The following is a 17,715-nucleotide window of genomic DNA, read 5'->3' as shown; positions in this document are numbered from 1 at the left end:
GGATGTTTGATAGCTTGAGATGTTTGGAGGTTGGAGATTATGTGACAGAACCTCCAGGAATGCATCCTAGCAGAGTTGGCAACCCTCATGGGTCAACGGTGCCTTTTGCTCCTTGAGTTTGTGCAGCTGCCGAGAGAGAGGGAGACTGACCTGTCTCCCATTGACTTTGTTCCTATAGAATGGGAAAAAATCTTTGGTGTTCGACCCATATTTAGTTGAGGCACATGGATCAGTTCGTTTCTCACTTGAATTAAAAACTGACTTCCGCAGACTACCGAGTGATGGGAAAATGGGCTCCAATCTCCCAAAGTTTCCAGTTACGTGCTAAGGAATTAGAGATATCAAATACAACTATTAGCTTGAGCTTCTACAACTCTCTCACGCTCCCGGCCCTTGCACCATGTTCCCCTGACTGGAAGGATATGGGATCAACCATGGTTCCTGTGAGACCTGGTGATCTTGACTGGAAAATAAGGATAGCGTCAGGCTAGGCTATGCTGCCCTTCACAAACTACACTCCCTGTTTAATTCACAAACGGACAATAACCCCTTGAATAGCTGGGGAGGCAATGGCCTAGTGGTATTATGGCTAGACTATTAATCCAGAAACTCAGCTAATGTTCTGGAGACCCAGGTTCGAATCCCGCCACGGCAGATGGTGGAATTTGAATTCAATAAAAAAAAATTCTGAAATTAAAAATCTACCATGAAACCATTGTCGATTATCGGAAAAACCCATCTGGTTCACCAATGTTCTTTAGGGAAGGAAATCTGCCGCCCTTACCTGGTCTGGCCTACATGTGACTCCAGAGCCACAGCAATGTGGTTGACTCTCAACTGCCCTCCAAGGGCAACTAGGGATGGGCAATAAATGCTGGGCAGCCAGCAGCGTCCCATGAATGAATACAAAAAAAATAGGTGTACCTGAGGGTAAAGGAACCCGGCCCAACAAATGACGCAGGACCTTCAGGAGAGAGGGAGAGGCAAAAGGGGATAAAGAAAATGGAATTGCAATGGGAAAGCAACATAATCAGAAGAATCGAGAATCCTGGACAAGCAGCGTCCCTTGTCAGTGTGCGAACCAGAGTGCAAGTTGTGAAGACTGACTGAACGTAACACAGAGAGAAATGAAGATAAAACATTTTGGTTTCTCAGCAATGTCCAGGCACCACCTCAGCAATAGGCCTTTGAAACAATATCTATTTGTAGGGAAGCAGGTTGGTGATGGTAATATTTAATTAAGATGCATAATAAGCTGGTTAAATAACATTGCCAGCTGTATTTGAGAAAATGCTCTGCTGTTTGAGAAGATAACTTTCTCCTCATTTAGATGCCACATTTCCCTGAATGAGCTCACACCTCCAGATATAATGGAGCGTCAGTCATTTCTGCTCCAGGACATCTCTGCAGGAGTCCCTCAGGGTAGTGTTCCAGGCCCAACAATCTTCAGCTGCTTCATCAATGACCTTCCCTCCATCATAACGTCAGAAATGGGGATTCGCCAGTGATTGCACAATGTTCAGCACCATTTGCGGCTCCTCAGACACTGAAGCAGTCCATATTCAAGTGCAACAAGATCTGGACAATATCCAGGCCTGGGCTGACAAGTGGAAAATAACATTCGCGCCACACAAATGCCAGGCAATGACCATCACCAATAAGAGCCGCTTGACATTCAATGGTGTTACCATCACTGAATCCCCAGTGTCAAAACCTTGGGGGTACCATTGACCAGAAACTCAACTGGACTCGCCACATAAACACAGTGGCTACAAGAGCAAGTCAGGGGCCAGGAATACTGCAGTGAGTAACTCACCTCCTGACTCCCCAAAGCCTGTCCACCATCTACAAGTCAGGAGTGTGATGGAATACTCCCCACTTGCCTGGATGAGTGCAGCTCCAACAACACACGAGAAGCTTGACACCGTCCATGACAAAGCAGCCCGCTTGATTGGCACCACATCCACAACCATCCACTCCATCCACCACCGACGCTCAGTAGCAGCAGTGTGTACTATCTACAAGATGCACTGCAGCAATTCACCAAAGATCCTTAAACAGCACCTTCCAAACCCATGACAACTTCCATCTAGAAGGACAAGGGCAGCAGATACATGGGAACACCACCACCTGCAAGTTCCCCTCCAAGCCACTCACCATCCTGACTTCGCTACTCTCTCAGTTCCTCGCAGTCGCTGGGCCAAAATCCTGGAATTCCCTCCCTAACGGCATTGTGGGCCAACCCACAGAACATGGACTGCAGCGATTCAAGGAGGCAGCTCACCACCACCTTCTCAAGGGCAACTAGAGATGGGCAATAAATGCTGGCCAGCCAGCGACGCCCATATCCCACGAATGAATAAAATAAAGTAACGGGTGAATGAATGCTCTGTTTACATTCTCAACAGAAAACTCACCCAATGATCAGAAAGCAGTGAAACATTGTGGCCGGAATTCTACCACGCGCCGATTCTGGGGCGGGTGAGGTTCCGACAGTGGAAATCTCCATTGACCTCGGGCGGGAATTTCTGGTCTCACCCGAGTGAGGCCATAAAATCCCGCCCTGTACCAAGGCTTGAAATTTTCTTATTACACAAAGCGATAAAGAGAATTTAAATCTGAAAATTACAATGCTTGCATTAATGTGGCACATTTGTGTCAAAACATTGGAAAATGACGCACACTCTGAAGTAGATATTTTAGCGAAGTGGCTCAGATATACAAATATAACAGCCGTTCTATAGAGGTTCACAGCACAGATAGAGGCCATTCAGCCATTTATCCTGTGCTGAAACCATCCAAAACCAACCCTACTGGCCCACGGCATTGTATTTATGTCCAATATTTACCTAACTTTCCCTTAAGGCAGAGAGTAATGCATCCATACTTGCTGATGATACAAAGATTGGTGAGAATTTAAGCTGTGAGGAGGACACAAAAAGGCTGCAACAGGTTAAGTGAATGGATAACAAGGTTACAGATGGAGTATAATGTGAGGAATGTGAGGTTACTCACTTTGGTCATAGGAGCAGAAAAGCAGAATTTTTTTTAAAAGACTTGAAACTTTTAAACTTTTCTGAGCGGCTTGGGTGCACTTGTACAAGGAACACAAAAAGTTAGCCTGCAGCTACAGCAAGCAATTAGCAAGTCAAATAACATGTTTGTTTAATGCAAGGTGATTGGAGTAGAAGAATGAGAGAGTCTTGTTACATTCTGGATCGGGCTTTGGTGGGACTGCACTTGGAATATTCTGCACAGTTTTGGTCTGAATATCTGTGGAAGGATATCGAAGACTTTGAAGGTGTTAGACCAAAGGTTGACTCGATTGTTTCTTTGGATGAGAGGTTTATCCCATGATGAGATGCTGATAAATTGAGCCTATATACTCTGGAGTTCAGAGGAATAATTCATTGGAACAGACAATATTCTGTTGGGGTTGACTGTACAGACACTGAGAGGTTGTTTCCCCCGGCTGGAACATGTGGGCAGAGCTTCAGGATAAGACGTTGACCTTTTTTTAAGTTTATTTATTAGTGTCACAAGTCGGCTACAACGAACACTACAATGAAGTTACTGTGAAAATCCCCTAGTCGCCAAACTCCGGCGCCTGTTCGGGTACACTGAGGGAGAATTTAGCACGGCCAATGCACCTAACCAGCACGTCTGTCAGACTGTGGGAAAAAACCGGAGCACCCGGAGGAAGCCCACGCAGACACGGGGAGAAAGTGCAGACTCCCCGCACAGACAGTGACCCAAGCCAGGAATCGAACCCGGGTCCCTGTGGCTGTGAGGCAGCAGTGCTAACCACTGTGCGAGAGTGGAAAAACGTCTTTACTTTCTGGATCTTTGGAACGAGAGGGTTGTGCTGCTTCATTGGTTCGTATAGTAAAGACTGGGATTGACAGAGTTTCAATGTCAGGACATCAAGGGATATGGGGGGGTGGGGGGGTGGCGGGAAGTGGAGTTGAGGCAATTCAATCATGATTGTACTGATTGGGGAATAGGTTCAAGAGGCCCTATGGCCTACTCCAGCGGCTATGTCTTCTGTACTTATGCATGCTCCCTCAGTTCTGCACTGATCATGCTCTGTAATATGAGAACAATTTAGCAGAATATTTATCCCAGTTAACAAATAAAGCTTCCTTTTGCAAGGGAAAGCATTTGAAACGGCTGAGGTCATGTATTCACACACCACCATTTCCCGCAACTCCATTTCAACTGAGTTATGTCAAGAATGTCTCTCAGGAGTGATGGTGCCCCTAACTGTCCATCTGAAGTACTGAGCTAACATTTAAAGTGAGAAAGGGCCTTTGTGGTCTTGTGGTGCAGTGGGTAGCATCCCTGCCTCTGAGCCAGAAGCTGTGGGTTTGAGTCCCACCCCAGATCTTAAAGGCCAAGGAATGTTGAGTATGTCGACCTGTGAATCCTTCCAAACACGCCAATGGCTGGCGGTAAGAGTGGGAGAGGCTTCTGGTCCACCATGCTTGATGTGGAGTGGCGCCACTCAAGTATAAGCCCCTAGAAACAGACTAGCGACCTGTTCCGGGAATTACTAGCTATGGAAACAGACTGCCTGAGTGCGGGAAGAGAATTAGTATTGGAAGGGCCTTTATAAGGTCTGAAGAAAGTCTCCTTGTGACATTAGAGCAGCTACATTGACATCATAAAATATAACACTCGCCTAGTGCTGAAGAGGCAATACTTACTCCAAAAAAATATTCTCAGCATGTGGGCCAACTTAAAATGCCTTTTACAGAGTTTGTAGGCTTTGTAGGTCAGCTGGGATTGAAAATTCTCCTTCCAGAAATCCAAGGGCACTCTCTCCCACTTTTTCAACACCAAACTGCTTTTTGCCATTATGTCACTGTTTAATCCTATTTCGCGTCTATAGCAGTTTCCTCATGTGAAACACAGCACTGACCTCTTGACCTGTGACCTCACTGACCCCATCCTGGAGAACTTATATTAATCATCCTCCACCATCAATTCAGTCAGTGAAGCTGGGATGATCCGGTTCCAATCACACTTCCACTTATTGACAACTGGGGATGGAATTCTCTGGCCTCCAGTAAGAACGGAGAATTTGGCGCTCAGTTAAATCTCCATTCACCGCAGGGGACTGGCGAATCACGGCTGCAGGGGAAGTCGGAGAACCCGGTCCTAGATTTCTGGGCCAGGCGGTTCAGAAGTTGTAAGGAGCAACTCCAGATTCCAGATAAACCTGTTGGACTTTAATCTGGTGTTGTGAGACATCTAACTGGGTCCACCCCAGTCCAATGCCGGCATCTCCACATTATGACGTGTGATCACAGAATCATAAAGGCTCAGCAAGAGGCCATTCAGTCTATCAAGTCTGTACTAGCTGACTGCAGAGAAATCCAGTCGGTCCCATTCGCTCACTCTATTTCTGTAGCCCCGACAATGTATTTCCCTCAAGAGTCCAGTCGGAATTCTATTTGAAATTATTGATCATCTTCCACCACCCTTGTTGCAGCAAGTTCCAGATCATTACCACAAGCTGCAGAAAAACATTCTTCCTCAGATCTAGAGTTTAAAGTTTATTTATTAGTGTCACAAGTAGGCTTACATTAACACTGCAATGAAGTTACTGTGAAAATCCCCTAGTCGCCACACTCCAGTGCCTGTTCGGGCGCACTGAGGGAGAATTTAGCATGGCCAATGCACCCAACCAGCACGTCTTTCGTAGTGTGGGAGGAAACCGGAGAACCCGGAGGAAACCCACACAGATCTCCCGTACCTCTTGCCAAGGAATCTAAGTCTGTGTCCACTGGTCCTTAAACCATCAGCTAATGGGAACAACATTTCTTTGTCAAATATTCCTTCTATCTCCTTTGCTCCAAGGACAAAATTCCATGGTTCTCCAACCTAAACCTGGAACTAAAATCCTTTGTCCTCGGAGCTATTCTGGTATACTACCTCTACACCCTTTACATCCTTCTGAAAATGCAGTGACTGGAATGGGGCATCACACTCCAGTTGTGGCCTAACCAGAGATTAAAATGTTCAGTATTGCTTCCTTGCTTTTGCACTCAATCAGCGGGATGTTCTGGCCGTTCCCGCAGGCAGGATCTTCTTGTCTGACCAATAGCGATGCCTGCCGTGGGTTCGCCAGCCGAGGGAGGGTGCAGACAGTGGGAAATCCTGTTGACAGTGGGGGAACCAGAGGATCCCACCGCCAGCCAATGGCGGGTCGCCTCAGATGCCGCAATACGCATTGCACAGAGTGGGGGAGGGGGAGTCCTTCCCAACACCTCTATTCATCAACCCCAAGATCCTATTTGCTTCACTCGCTACTCTCTCAACTCACAGAATCACAGAATCATAGAATCCCTACAGTACAGAGGGAGGCCATTCAGCCCATTGAACCTGCACCAACAACAATCCCACTCAATCCCCGTAGCCCCACGTATTTACCCTGCTAATCCCCCTGTCACTAAGGGTCAATTTAGCATGGCCAATCCATCTAACCCGCACATCTTTTAACTGTGGAAGAAAACCGGAGCAGCCGGAGGAAAGCCACGCAGACACTGGGAGAATGCAGAGACTTCGCCCAGACAGTGACCCAAGGCAGGAATTGGACCCGGGTCCCTGGCGCTGATACAGCCGTGCCAACCACAGTGGAAAAATGTCTTTACTTTCTGGATAGTTGGAACCAGAGGGTTGTGATGCTTCATTGGTTAGTATAGTAAAGACTGGGATTGACAGAGTTTCAATGTCAGACATCAAGGGAAATGGGGGGTGGGGGGGGCGGGTGGGGGTGGGAAGTGGAGTTGAGGCAGTTCAACCATGATTGTACTGATTGTGGAATAGCTTCAAGAGGCCCTATGGCTTACTCCAGCGCCTATGTCTTCTATACTTCCGGGAATTGAACCCAGGTCCCTGGCGCTGTGAGGCAGCAGTGCAAACCACTATGCCACTATGTCCAGTCACCCTCAGAGATCTAAACGCATGAGCCCTCAGATCGCTGTGTCCCTGTACAGTCTTTAGAATGGTGTCGCTAAGTCTACATTACCTCTCCCTATCTCTTTTGGATAGGATATTGCACCTCCGCCCCTGATCAGACTAAGCAACTTCTCGCAGGCGGTGGTTAGCGAATTCTGTTACTTCGGTCCATAGTGACCATTGACACAGAACTTGTTACACTGATAGGGAAAGCAGCTACTTGACCAACTCACAAGATGCGTATGGAATCACACTGAGCTGACCTTTGGAACAAGGCCGATGGTTTATGAGGCCTGTGTTCTCAGCATCTAACTCTACAACTGTGATACGCGAATAGAATAGAAACTCAACAATTCATGATGTATTATGGGTATATTCTGGCTATAAAAGACCACAAATACAGCAGCCCCCTCAGAGGCAGAGCTTCCGCATTTGTCACACATCAAACGGAGATGGCTTCATTAACTCTGGTAGGCCCAAGGATGGAAGATGGTTGCATAGCCAAATATATTCTGCATGGTGGGCAGCTGGAGCTAAATGAGCTGCATGGCTGTGCTTCAAGTATACTTGCAAGCATGACAGGAAGATCCCTAGACATGGATTCTTGTGCCTCAGAGTCATTAGCTGGTGACAGAGGAAAGTGGCAGCAACCTCCTGGGGGCTGGTGTGCACCATCAGCGATGACCAATGGCTACAGCGATGCCAAAAATAACTTAGACACTTGGTAGCTTCACGTGTGGTACTTGTGGCAAAACCTGCCTCTTGAGGGCTAGTCTCATTGGCTAACGTGCTTCATATGAGGCCAGCTCATCCGAATAGATTTCCTTGCTGTATATCCATCATCATTTATCGATAGCAGAGCTGAGCTAAACTGTTCCTTCTGCAAAAGTGTGTCATCTCATACCTCGATGTATTAAGTTTCAGCTGGCAATGCTTGCCCATTCTGCCAACCAATCGATGTCCTGGTACCATCCTAACTTTTTGTCTCTGTTTGGTGCCATGGGAAAATGTTCAAATTTTATCCTGTGTACCAGTCTCCAGTATACCTATCGAAGAAACAGTGATCCTCGCACCGAGTCCTTGCGGAATACAAGTGTCAACAATCCTCCAATCTCAGAAACAACCATCTACCATGACTCACTGTTTCCTGTTCTGAAGTCAATGTTTTATCCAGGCTGAATTGTATATTCCAGAACCTCAATTTTGGTAGCCAGCCTTTTATGTGCTGTTATACCTTTCCATAAAATCCACACCCACTGAATTCCCCTCATCAACCCTGTCTGTTACTTAAGCAAAAAAATTCAATTCGATTAGTCAATCAAGATCTGTATTTTATCAATCCGTGCTGGTTACCTTAATTAACTTAGATCTTGTAGCAGTTAATATCTTTAAGGGGGGAGGGAATTGGAAGGGTCATGTGACTAATCGCCCAATGGGGAATGAGCGTGGGGATCTTGGGGAGGAGCATGGGGTAATGCAGCCAGATTGATCCTGGAGCTGGGAATAAACACATCCTGTGGGAATTTCCTGTCCCGCCCATCATGGGAATTGTAGCAGGGGCAGAGCAGACCACGCAAAGGTCCATTGACCTCGGGCGGGATTTTCCGGTTTTGGGACGATTGTAGCCGGAAAATCCCGCCCATCGAGTGTAGTATTCCCTATATGTGTAAATAGTAACAACTCTGTTGTTGTTGTTAGCAAACTGCCAATTTTAGCATTTACTACAGGTCTGCTAGTTCTTTCTTTGATTAATGTTTCAAAAATCATACCCACCGCTGATGTGAAACGAGCTGACCTGTGGTTGCTAGGGCTGTCCAAACACTGTTATTAGACAGGGTGTCATAGGGCAGCACAAAGGCTAGCACTGCTGCTTCACAGCGCCAGGGACCCAGGATCAATTCTAGTCTTGGGTCACTGTCTGTGTGGAGTTTGCACATTCTCCCCGTGTCTGCGTGGGTTTCCTCTGGGTGCTCCGGTTTTCTCCCACAATCCAAAGGTGTGCAGGTTAGGTGGTTTGGCCATGGTAAAATTGTCCCTTAGTGTCAGGGGGATTAGCAGTGTAAATACCTGGGGTTGTGGGGATAGGACCTTGATGGGATTGTTGTTGATGCAGGCTCAATGGGCCAAACGGCCTCCTTCTGCATTGTAGGGATTCTATGATTTGCCACTTTCCAATCCTTTGGGATCTTCCCTGTATGAGGGAAGTTTGGAAGATAATGGCTGCACTTTCCACCATCTCCATTCCCACTTCCTTTAGCAACCTAGGGTGCAAACCATCCAGGTCAGGTGACGTACGACCAGCCTTCACAGTACATATCTGGCCCACTGATTTTTACCGCACCCATTATCTCTACCACCTCTGCTTCCACTAATAGTTTGTTAGCATCTCCTTTCTGAATAGACACTGACATTAAGCATTACTGATTTAGGGGAGGTGATGGCCTACTGGTATTATTGCTAAACTATCAATCCAGAAACTCAGCTAACGTTCTGGGGACTTGGGTTTAAATCCCAGCCATGGTTAATGGTGGAATTTGAATTCAATAGAAAATATCTGGAATTAAGAATCTACTGATGACCATGAAAACATTCTCGATTGATGGAAAAACCCATCTGGTTCACTAATGTCCTTTAGGGAAGGAAATCTGCCGTCCTTACCCGGTCTGGCCTTCATGTGACTCCAGAACCACAGCAATGTGGTTGACTCTCAACTACCCTCCAAGGGCAGCTAGCGATGTGCAATTAATGCTGGCCAGTCAATGATGGCCATGTCCAAGGAATGAATTTTTTAAAATGTTGGAAAAGCAGCAGGCTGTTTGCACACAGCCAGGCCCCTCAAACAGTAATGAGATAATGGTCAGATCATCTGCTCTGATCATAATGGTGGCATTTTCCAGGGATTGGTGTTAGAACTCCTGCCCTCCCAATGACTTGGAGTTTGATGTAGAGGGCACAATTGTAGAATCTGAGGATGATATGAAATGCAAAAGTATTGTGAACCATGAGGATAGTGTGGAAAGGATACAGACAGGTTGGTGGAATAGGCAGATAAGTGGCAGATTAAAGTAACTGCAGAGAAATGTGAAGTACTTCACTTTGGTAGGAAGAATGCAGAGAAATTATATAAAATAAAGAGGACAACTCAGCGCATAAATCATTGAGGGTGGCTTTATCAATAAGGGCATAGAGTACAAAATCAAGGGAGTTACGTTAAATCAGCACAAATTATTGGTTCAGCCTCAACGGAAATATTGCATCCAGTTCTGGGCACCACACTTCAGGATAGGTTGAGAAAATATTCGAGAGGGTGTAGAAAATGTTCACAAGAATGGTTCCAGGGATGAAAAACTTCAGTTACGTAGAAAGATTGGAGAAATTGGGACTGCTTTCCTTGGGAAGAGGAGATTGGGAGGAGATTTGAGAGAAGCTATTCAAAATCACGAGAGTTGATCGGGAGAGATTGTTCTTGTTGGTGGAGAGACCGTGAGTCACATGGCACCGACTTAAAACATTTAAAAAGTTTTTTTTAAAGTTTAACCTTTATTTATTAGTGTCGCAAGTAGGCTTACATTAACACTGCAATGAAGTTACTGTGAAAATCCCCGAGTCGCCACACTCCGGCACCTGTTCAGGTACACTGAGGGAGAATTTAGCATGGCCAATGCACCTAACCAGTACGTCTTTCGGACTGTGGGAGGAAACCGGAGTGCCCAGAGGAAACCCACGCGGACACGGGGAGAACGTGCAGACATGGGGAGAATGTGCAGATTTAAGGTAATTCGCAAAAGAAGCAATGGCGACATGGGGAACAAATGCTTTCATAGCGCTGTGAATAGCGAGAATCTGGAATGCAGCATGGTGGGGGCAGAATCAATTGAGACTTTCAAAAAGGAATTGGATCATTATCTGAAAAGGAAAAATGTGCAGGGCTAAGGGGGAAAGGCAGGGGAATGGCGCAAAGTGAGTCACTCCTTCAGAGGGCCAGCACAGATAAAATGGCCTCCTGCTGGAACTATTCTAAGATTCAACGGATGAGGGGTAATACCTGAGAGGACTTCTTCCAACACGTGAGAGCACGTGTGCCCTCAGTTTAATGTTTTGACTGAAAAATCTTTGAACAGTGCTGCACTCCCTCAGGCCCGCACTCTCACATCGGCCTCAGTGCTCAGATCTCAGGAGTGGGATATGAACTCACGACTCCTGACTCAGGGTTGGGAACGCGAGCCACTGAGGCAGAGCTAACACCAAATTCCCCGGTTTGGCACACCACTCATCTGGGATTCTTCAAAGGCACCAAGCATTTTCTTTAAAAGTAGATCACGATCAGGACACAGAAAGATTCAACGTATGGTTCGAGTAAGGTTTAGCTGCTCTTTCTTAGTTACTGTCATGTTGCTCAGAATCACATATCGTATCCCAATCTATAATTAAAAACACATGGACGTTCGGTTTGGGAGTGGTTTATCTGAGCTGTCACAGTGCACACTTGTTATAATGAGTTTCTCACAATCTCTTCCTGCAACAACCGGTAAGAGTGGATTCACTTACAGAAGCATCACTGGCGGCTCATTCTACACAATCTGAAGACCAGGTAACATTTCTCCCAACTGCGTGTCTTCCACTTCAAAGTCACTGGGTCTCGAACAGCCAGCCTTACCTGCTCTCCAGGCCCGAGTGACCATTTAAGGGCTGAGCTGTACTTGACACTGGAGAACACCAGTCCAAAATAGCCTTAGCAGCTCAGCAATAAATCAAGGTCAGCTGATTTAAATCTCGGTGCACAGCCGACTGACACCGTTACCACTCCTCCCCCTCTGAGCCTCCCTGTGCATTGTACATGTGCAGAATGACACAGCATACAACACAGAAGCAGCCTGTCCAGCCCCAACTGGTTCACACCAGCGTTTATGCTCCTCACAGGCCTCCGCCTCCCACCTAACCTGATCAGCAAGACCTTCGGCTATTCCTTTCTCCTTCATGAGTTTGGCTGGCTTGCCCTCAAATCTACCTCTGATATTTTGCCTCAAGCGCTCCACATGACTGTGAGCTCTCCATTCTCACCTCTCGGTAAAGAGGTTTCTCCTGAATTCTGCCCATACAGCGGATCGATTCTGTAGGTAGAGTCTTGTTCGGGAATCAAAGGCTATTGGGGATAGGTGGGAATGTGAAATTCAAAAGACAAGCAAATCTTATTGAATGGCAGAGCAAGCTTGAGGGGCCAAATGGCCTAATCCTAAATAGTATGTTCGAATTGTGTGTTCACACGTTTGTTTATGTTCGTATGTTTGTTTCATATGTTTGTAATGTATGTTCATATATTTGTTTTATAGATTGTTATGTATTGTTATGTATGCATGTTCATACATTTGTTTCATATGTTCATTATGTATGTTCGTACATTCATTTCATATGATCGTTATGTATTAATATTTTATGTTTATTATATATGTTCCTATGCTCATTTCGTATGTACATTGTGCATGTTTATATATTAATTTCATATGTTCATTATGTTCATTCATGCATTTGTTTCATATGTTCGTCATGTATGTTCATATGTTTGTTTACTTAACTGATGTTCTTTGGATTGCCCTTCTACCACTGATATTTTGAAGACACGCCACTTGATCCTTCAGGGCGCATGGCCATATTTGTTGGGCTATGCATTTTATACAACTAACTGATTATTCTCATGTGGGGAGGCAACGGTCCAGTGGTATTATTGCTAGACTATTAATCCAGAAACCCAGCTAATGTTTCGGGGACCTGGGTTCGAATCCCGCCATGACAGGTGATGGAATTTGAATTCAATAAAAAAATATCTGGAATTAACAATCTACTGATGACCATGAAACCATTGTCGATTGTCGGAGAAATCCCAACTGGTTCGCTAATGTTGTTTAGGGAAGGAAATCTGCCATCCTGACCTGGTCTGACCCACATGTGATTCCAGAACCACAGCAATAAATGCCGGCCAGCCAGTGATGCCCATATCCTATGAATGAATTTTTAAAATTGTAAATATGCATCTATAAATATATGGATATTCAAATCTGATTTGAGGTGATCACGTCTAAGCTAGAGGATGGAGAATAATGAAATCAAATGTAGGAAAGAATGAATGGGTGGAAAGAAGGGAGTGACACGAGAATTCCTGACCACAAGGGTGTGAACCATATTCAGATAAGACCAACTGCCCTGATACCTCTCCAGTCGTTTGACAGACCCCTGGTGACAATTCTCTTTGGGTAAGGTAGTCATTACAGCCTCCAAACATGGTCGAGATAGCACCCGGATGGTGAGAGAGGGGGATGCTGGGATTGATGCAGGGGGAGGGGGGGAGATGCTGGGATTGATGCAGGGGGAGGGGGGGAGATGCTGGGATTGATGCGGGGGGATGGGGGGATGCTGGGATTGATGTGGGGGAGGAGGGGGGAGATACTGGGATTGATGCGTGGGGAGGGGAGAGATGCTGGGATTGATGCGGGGGGAGGGGGGAGATGCTGGGATTGATGCGGAGGGAGGAGGGAGATGCTGGGATTGATGCGGGGGGAGGAGGGAGATGCTGGGATTGATGAGGGGGGTGGGAGATGCTGGGATTGATGTTGGGGGAGGGGGGAGATGCTGGGATTGATGAGGGGGAGGGAGAGATGCTGGGATTGATGCGGGGGGTGGGAGATGCTGGGATTGATGCGGGGGTGAGGGGGGAGATGCTGGGATTGATGGGGGGGAGGGGGGAGGATGCTGGGATTGATGCGGGGGTGAGGGGGGAGATGCTGGAATTGATGCCTGGGATTGATGCGGGGGGAGGGAGATGCTGGGATTGATTGGGGGGAGGGGGGAGATGCTGGGATTGATGCATGGGGTGGGGGGAGATGCTGGGATTGATGCGTGGGGAGGGGAGAGATGCTGGGATTGATGCGTGGGGAGGGGGGGAGATGCTGGGATTGATGCGTGGGGAGGGGAGAGATGCTGGGATTGATGCCGAGGGAGGGGGGGTGCTGGGATTGATGCGTGGGGAGGGGAGAGATGCTGGGATTGATGCGGGGGGAGGAGGGAGATGCTGGGATTGATGTGGGGGGAGGGGGGAGATGCTGGGATTGATGAGGGGGGTGGGAGATGCTGAGATTGATGTTGGGGGAGGGGGAAGATGCTGGGATTGATGAGGGGGAGGGGGAGATGCTGGGACTGATGCAGGGGGTGGGAGATGCTGGGATTGATGCGGGGGTGAGGGGGGAGATGCTGGGATTGATGCCTGGGATTGATGCGGGGGGAGAGAAATGCTGGGATTGTTTGTGGGGAGGGGGGAGATGCTGGGATTGATGGGGGGGAGGGGGGAGATGCTGGGATTGATGCGGGGGGAGGGAGAGCGATAGAGAGATTCCGGCGTTGATGTGGGGGTTAGGTGATGGGGGGGTGGTGGGTGGGTGGTCGGGGGGAAGTGAAGTTATTTTTTGATCTGATTTGGGCTCCTTTCAAAGGCAGTGCCTGATCTGAGTGCAGCTGACATTACTGGTGTAGTTAGACCCCTCCCCCCAACATGAAAGTGGAACACCGCCCCCCCCCCCTCCCCCCACCCCCGCCGCTGTCTTTTGACAAGTATCAGCGGATTTGGCGAGAGAAGCTGGAGAGAAACACATCAGTTTTCAATCAGACCCGGACATTTTGCCATTTTTTGGTAAACTTCTACCCAGAGAAGAAGCGACTGATGGTGTTAGCCACAAAATATGTACAGCTTTGGATAGAAATGTGGGCAAATTTTGCAGCTGACAATGTGTCCATCAATTATGGGGGAAATAATTCTGTTCTTTAGAGCTTGATAGTATCAGGCTAGCCTGCTATGCACTAACTCTGATTCTCGCTGTGACTCAGCCCATTCTGGGTGGAAGCTCAATGAGCATCAAGGATTAGAACAACTTTTCAAGCATTGCTCTGAAGGTGTGAGAACTCCAGGAATGTTCTGAGTTCGGGGAGCTGGGTGTTCTACAGCCCCTTCCAGTTGTTTCAGCCACTTAGAGACTTTGCAAGTATTGGAAAGCCATAAACACATACCCCATCACACAAGGGTGAAGTCACACTGATTTGAAACTGCAACACTGACCAGGAACATGGGCTGAAAGTGACTAAGGTCTGGCTTTTCCTGAATCCCATACCTATTTGGTGCATGATTACACAAACATTTTTCACATGGCTCTTAAAGGAGTTACAATTGTTTAAAGTTTATTTATTAGTCACGAGTAGGCTTATATTAACATTGCAATTAAGTTACTGTGAAAATCCCCTAGTTGCCACACTCCGGCGCCTGTTCGGGTACACTGAGGGAGAATTTAGCATGGCCAATGCAACTAACCAGCACATTTTTCGGACTGTGGGAGGAAACCAGAGCACCCGAAGGAAACTCACGCAGACACGGGTAGAACGTGCAGACTTCGCACAGTCACCCAAGCCGGGAATCGAACCTGGGTCCCTGGCGCTGTGAGGCAGCCGTGCTAACAACTTGGGTAACAATTGTTTAACTGATGGTGAGATTCCAATGAAAATGAACTCAGGAGTGAGGTAAATTTTACAGCTGATTTGTTATTACAACCTCGCAAAGACTGAGAAAGTGAGCCGGGCTGCAATTATTAAATGGAGGGATGGAGAATCTGGGGGTCAATTTGAAGAACAGGATGTGGGAAAGTGAAGCAGAGTTTGAAAGAGTTTCTTATTGCTCTTCCACAGCAGGGGAATCAGTCGGGTTGATGTTATGTGAGAAAACCTTGACCTATTTAAAGCCTGGCCTACACACCAGTTCACACTTGTGGACTTGATGGACTGTGTCAATCCTGCAAATGTAGCAGGTGCATATGGATAAACATGTGCCAGGAACTTTCCTTACTCTGTAAAACAATGCCAAAACTCCAGACGTGGAAAATGCACATCATTAGCGGACAAATTCCTTCTCCAATTGCAAGTGGCTGGCTCTTCACAAGCATAGTGCGAACACGATGGGCTGAATAATCTTTCTGAGCTGGAATCAGTGGCAGGTTTTGGGGCCAGTGTACTGACAATTTCTCAATACCAGGTGATATGCCAATTCATTGGCATGATCTGAACTCAAGCCTATTTCTAGGAGATGATGGCTGCCAGTCTGTCAGCAGCAGGTAACTAATGATGCCAAAGTGCTAATTGTGGGCATAATCAAGGACGCCACGCACCCTGGACATTCTCTCTTCCACCTTCTTCCATCGGGAAAAAGATACAAAAGTCTGAGGTCACGTACCAACCGACTCAAGAACAGCTTCTTCCCGGCTGCCACCAGACTTTTGAATGGACCTACCTTGCATTAAGCTGATCTTTCTTTACATCCTAGTTATGACTGTAACATTACATTCTTCACCCTCTCCTTTCCTTCTCCCCTATGTACTCTATGAACGGTATGCTTTATCTGTTTAATGTGCAAGAAATTATACTTGTCACAGTATCCTGATACATGTGACAATAATAAATCTAATCAGATCATACACTGTATGGATTAATCGGATGGCATGTAGGCCCCCCTGATGTGGCTGAAGGCTGAATATTCACTGGTGGCGTCTGCCTGGCATGCAGCCCAGCTTGGATCCACTGGGCTGTGAGGCCCACAGTGACATCTGCAGACCATTGTGTGTAGGGGGTTCCCTTTCTGCAATGAAGGTCTGTAACACTTGCCACAGTATCATTTCTATCGCTTACAAGACTTCAGAGGGCTTCCACTTTGAGGCACCCTCTCGGTTTCCTACCCAGAAATACAGCATCCAGCTTTTCTGATGAGGTTGCTGGCTATTTACCGCCTTCGATACTCCTTCCCTTTGGCCCTCCTACTTGCAAGGACCACCCACCAGCCTTAATTACTAAGCGCTCCCGGAATTGACCTTGTAATTGGCTGTCTGCTTGGAAATCTTCTCCCGAGTCTTGAAACAACCACTTACAGGTTCCTTGGAAGTCAGCCTGGCATCGTGACTGTGACCTTGGAACAAAATTTCAGCTGAGTGTGGCATTGCCATGACCAACACGGAAACGCCATCTTATGAAACTTCAGACAATCCTTTTAAAAACTGGGCCTGATGAAATATATCCTAGGATTCTTTGGGAGGCAAGGGATGAGATTGCAGAGCCTTTGGCTTTGATCTTTGGGTCCTCACTGTCCACGGGGATGGTGCCAGAGGACTGGAGAGTGGCGAATGTTGTTCCTCTGTTTAAGAAAGGGAATAGAAATGACCCTGGTAATTATAGACCGGTTAGTCTTACTTCGGTGGTTGGTAAATTGATGGAAAAGGTCCTTAGGGATGGGATTTACGGCCATTTAGAAAGATGCGGATTAATCCGGGATAGTCAGCACGGATTCGTGAAGGGCAAGTCGTGCCTCACAAATTTGATAGAATTTTTTGAGGAGGTAATTAAGTGTGTTGATGAAGGTAGGGCAGTTGATGTCATATACATGGATTTTAGTAAGGCGTTTGATAAGGTCCCCCATGGCGGGCTTATGATAAAAGTAAGGAGGTGTGGGATAGAGGGAAAGTTGGCCGATTGGACAGGTAACTGGCTATCTCCACATCATATCTGATCGAAGACAGAGGGTGGTGGAGGTTTGTAAAATGATGAAGGGGATAGATAGAGTGAACGTTCAAAGACCATTTCCTCGGGTGGATGGAGCTATTACAAGGGGGCATAACTATAGGGTTCATGGTGGGAGATATAGGAAGGATATCAGAGGTAGGTTCTTTACGCAGA

At 46.9% G+C, this 17,715-nt stretch overlaps 1 protein-coding gene across 10 annotated transcripts in view; it reads right to left on the bottom strand.

Moving 5' to 3' along the window:
- svild (supervillin d) overlaps positions 1-11,658 on the bottom strand; it is a 214,367-nt gene extending 202,709 nt beyond the window's left edge. For 8 of the 10 annotated variants that reach the window (XM_078223785.1, XM_078223788.1, XM_078223790.1 and 5 more), the window contains exon 1: positions 11,512-11,658. Coding sequence is in view for 2 of the 10 variants with exons in the window: in XM_078223794.1 (XP_078079920.1) it covers positions 11,512-11,519 (8 nt within the window). In the remaining 8 variants the exon portion in view is untranslated. The remainder of the gene's footprint in view (positions 1-11,511) is intronic. The other 2 variants (XM_078223794.1, XM_078223796.1) reach the window with 2 other exon arrangements.
- Between the last annotated feature and the right edge of the window lie 6,057 nt (positions 11,659-17,715).

The sequence above is a fragment of the Mustelus asterias genome, chromosome 11 (assembly GCF_964213995.1).
Source record: "Mustelus asterias chromosome 11, sMusAst1.hap1.1, whole genome shotgun sequence".
NCBI classification, from domain to species: Eukaryota; Metazoa; Chordata; class Chondrichthyes; order Carcharhiniformes; family Triakidae; genus Mustelus; species Mustelus asterias.
This window is presented reverse-complemented; position numbering and strand designations above follow the sequence as displayed.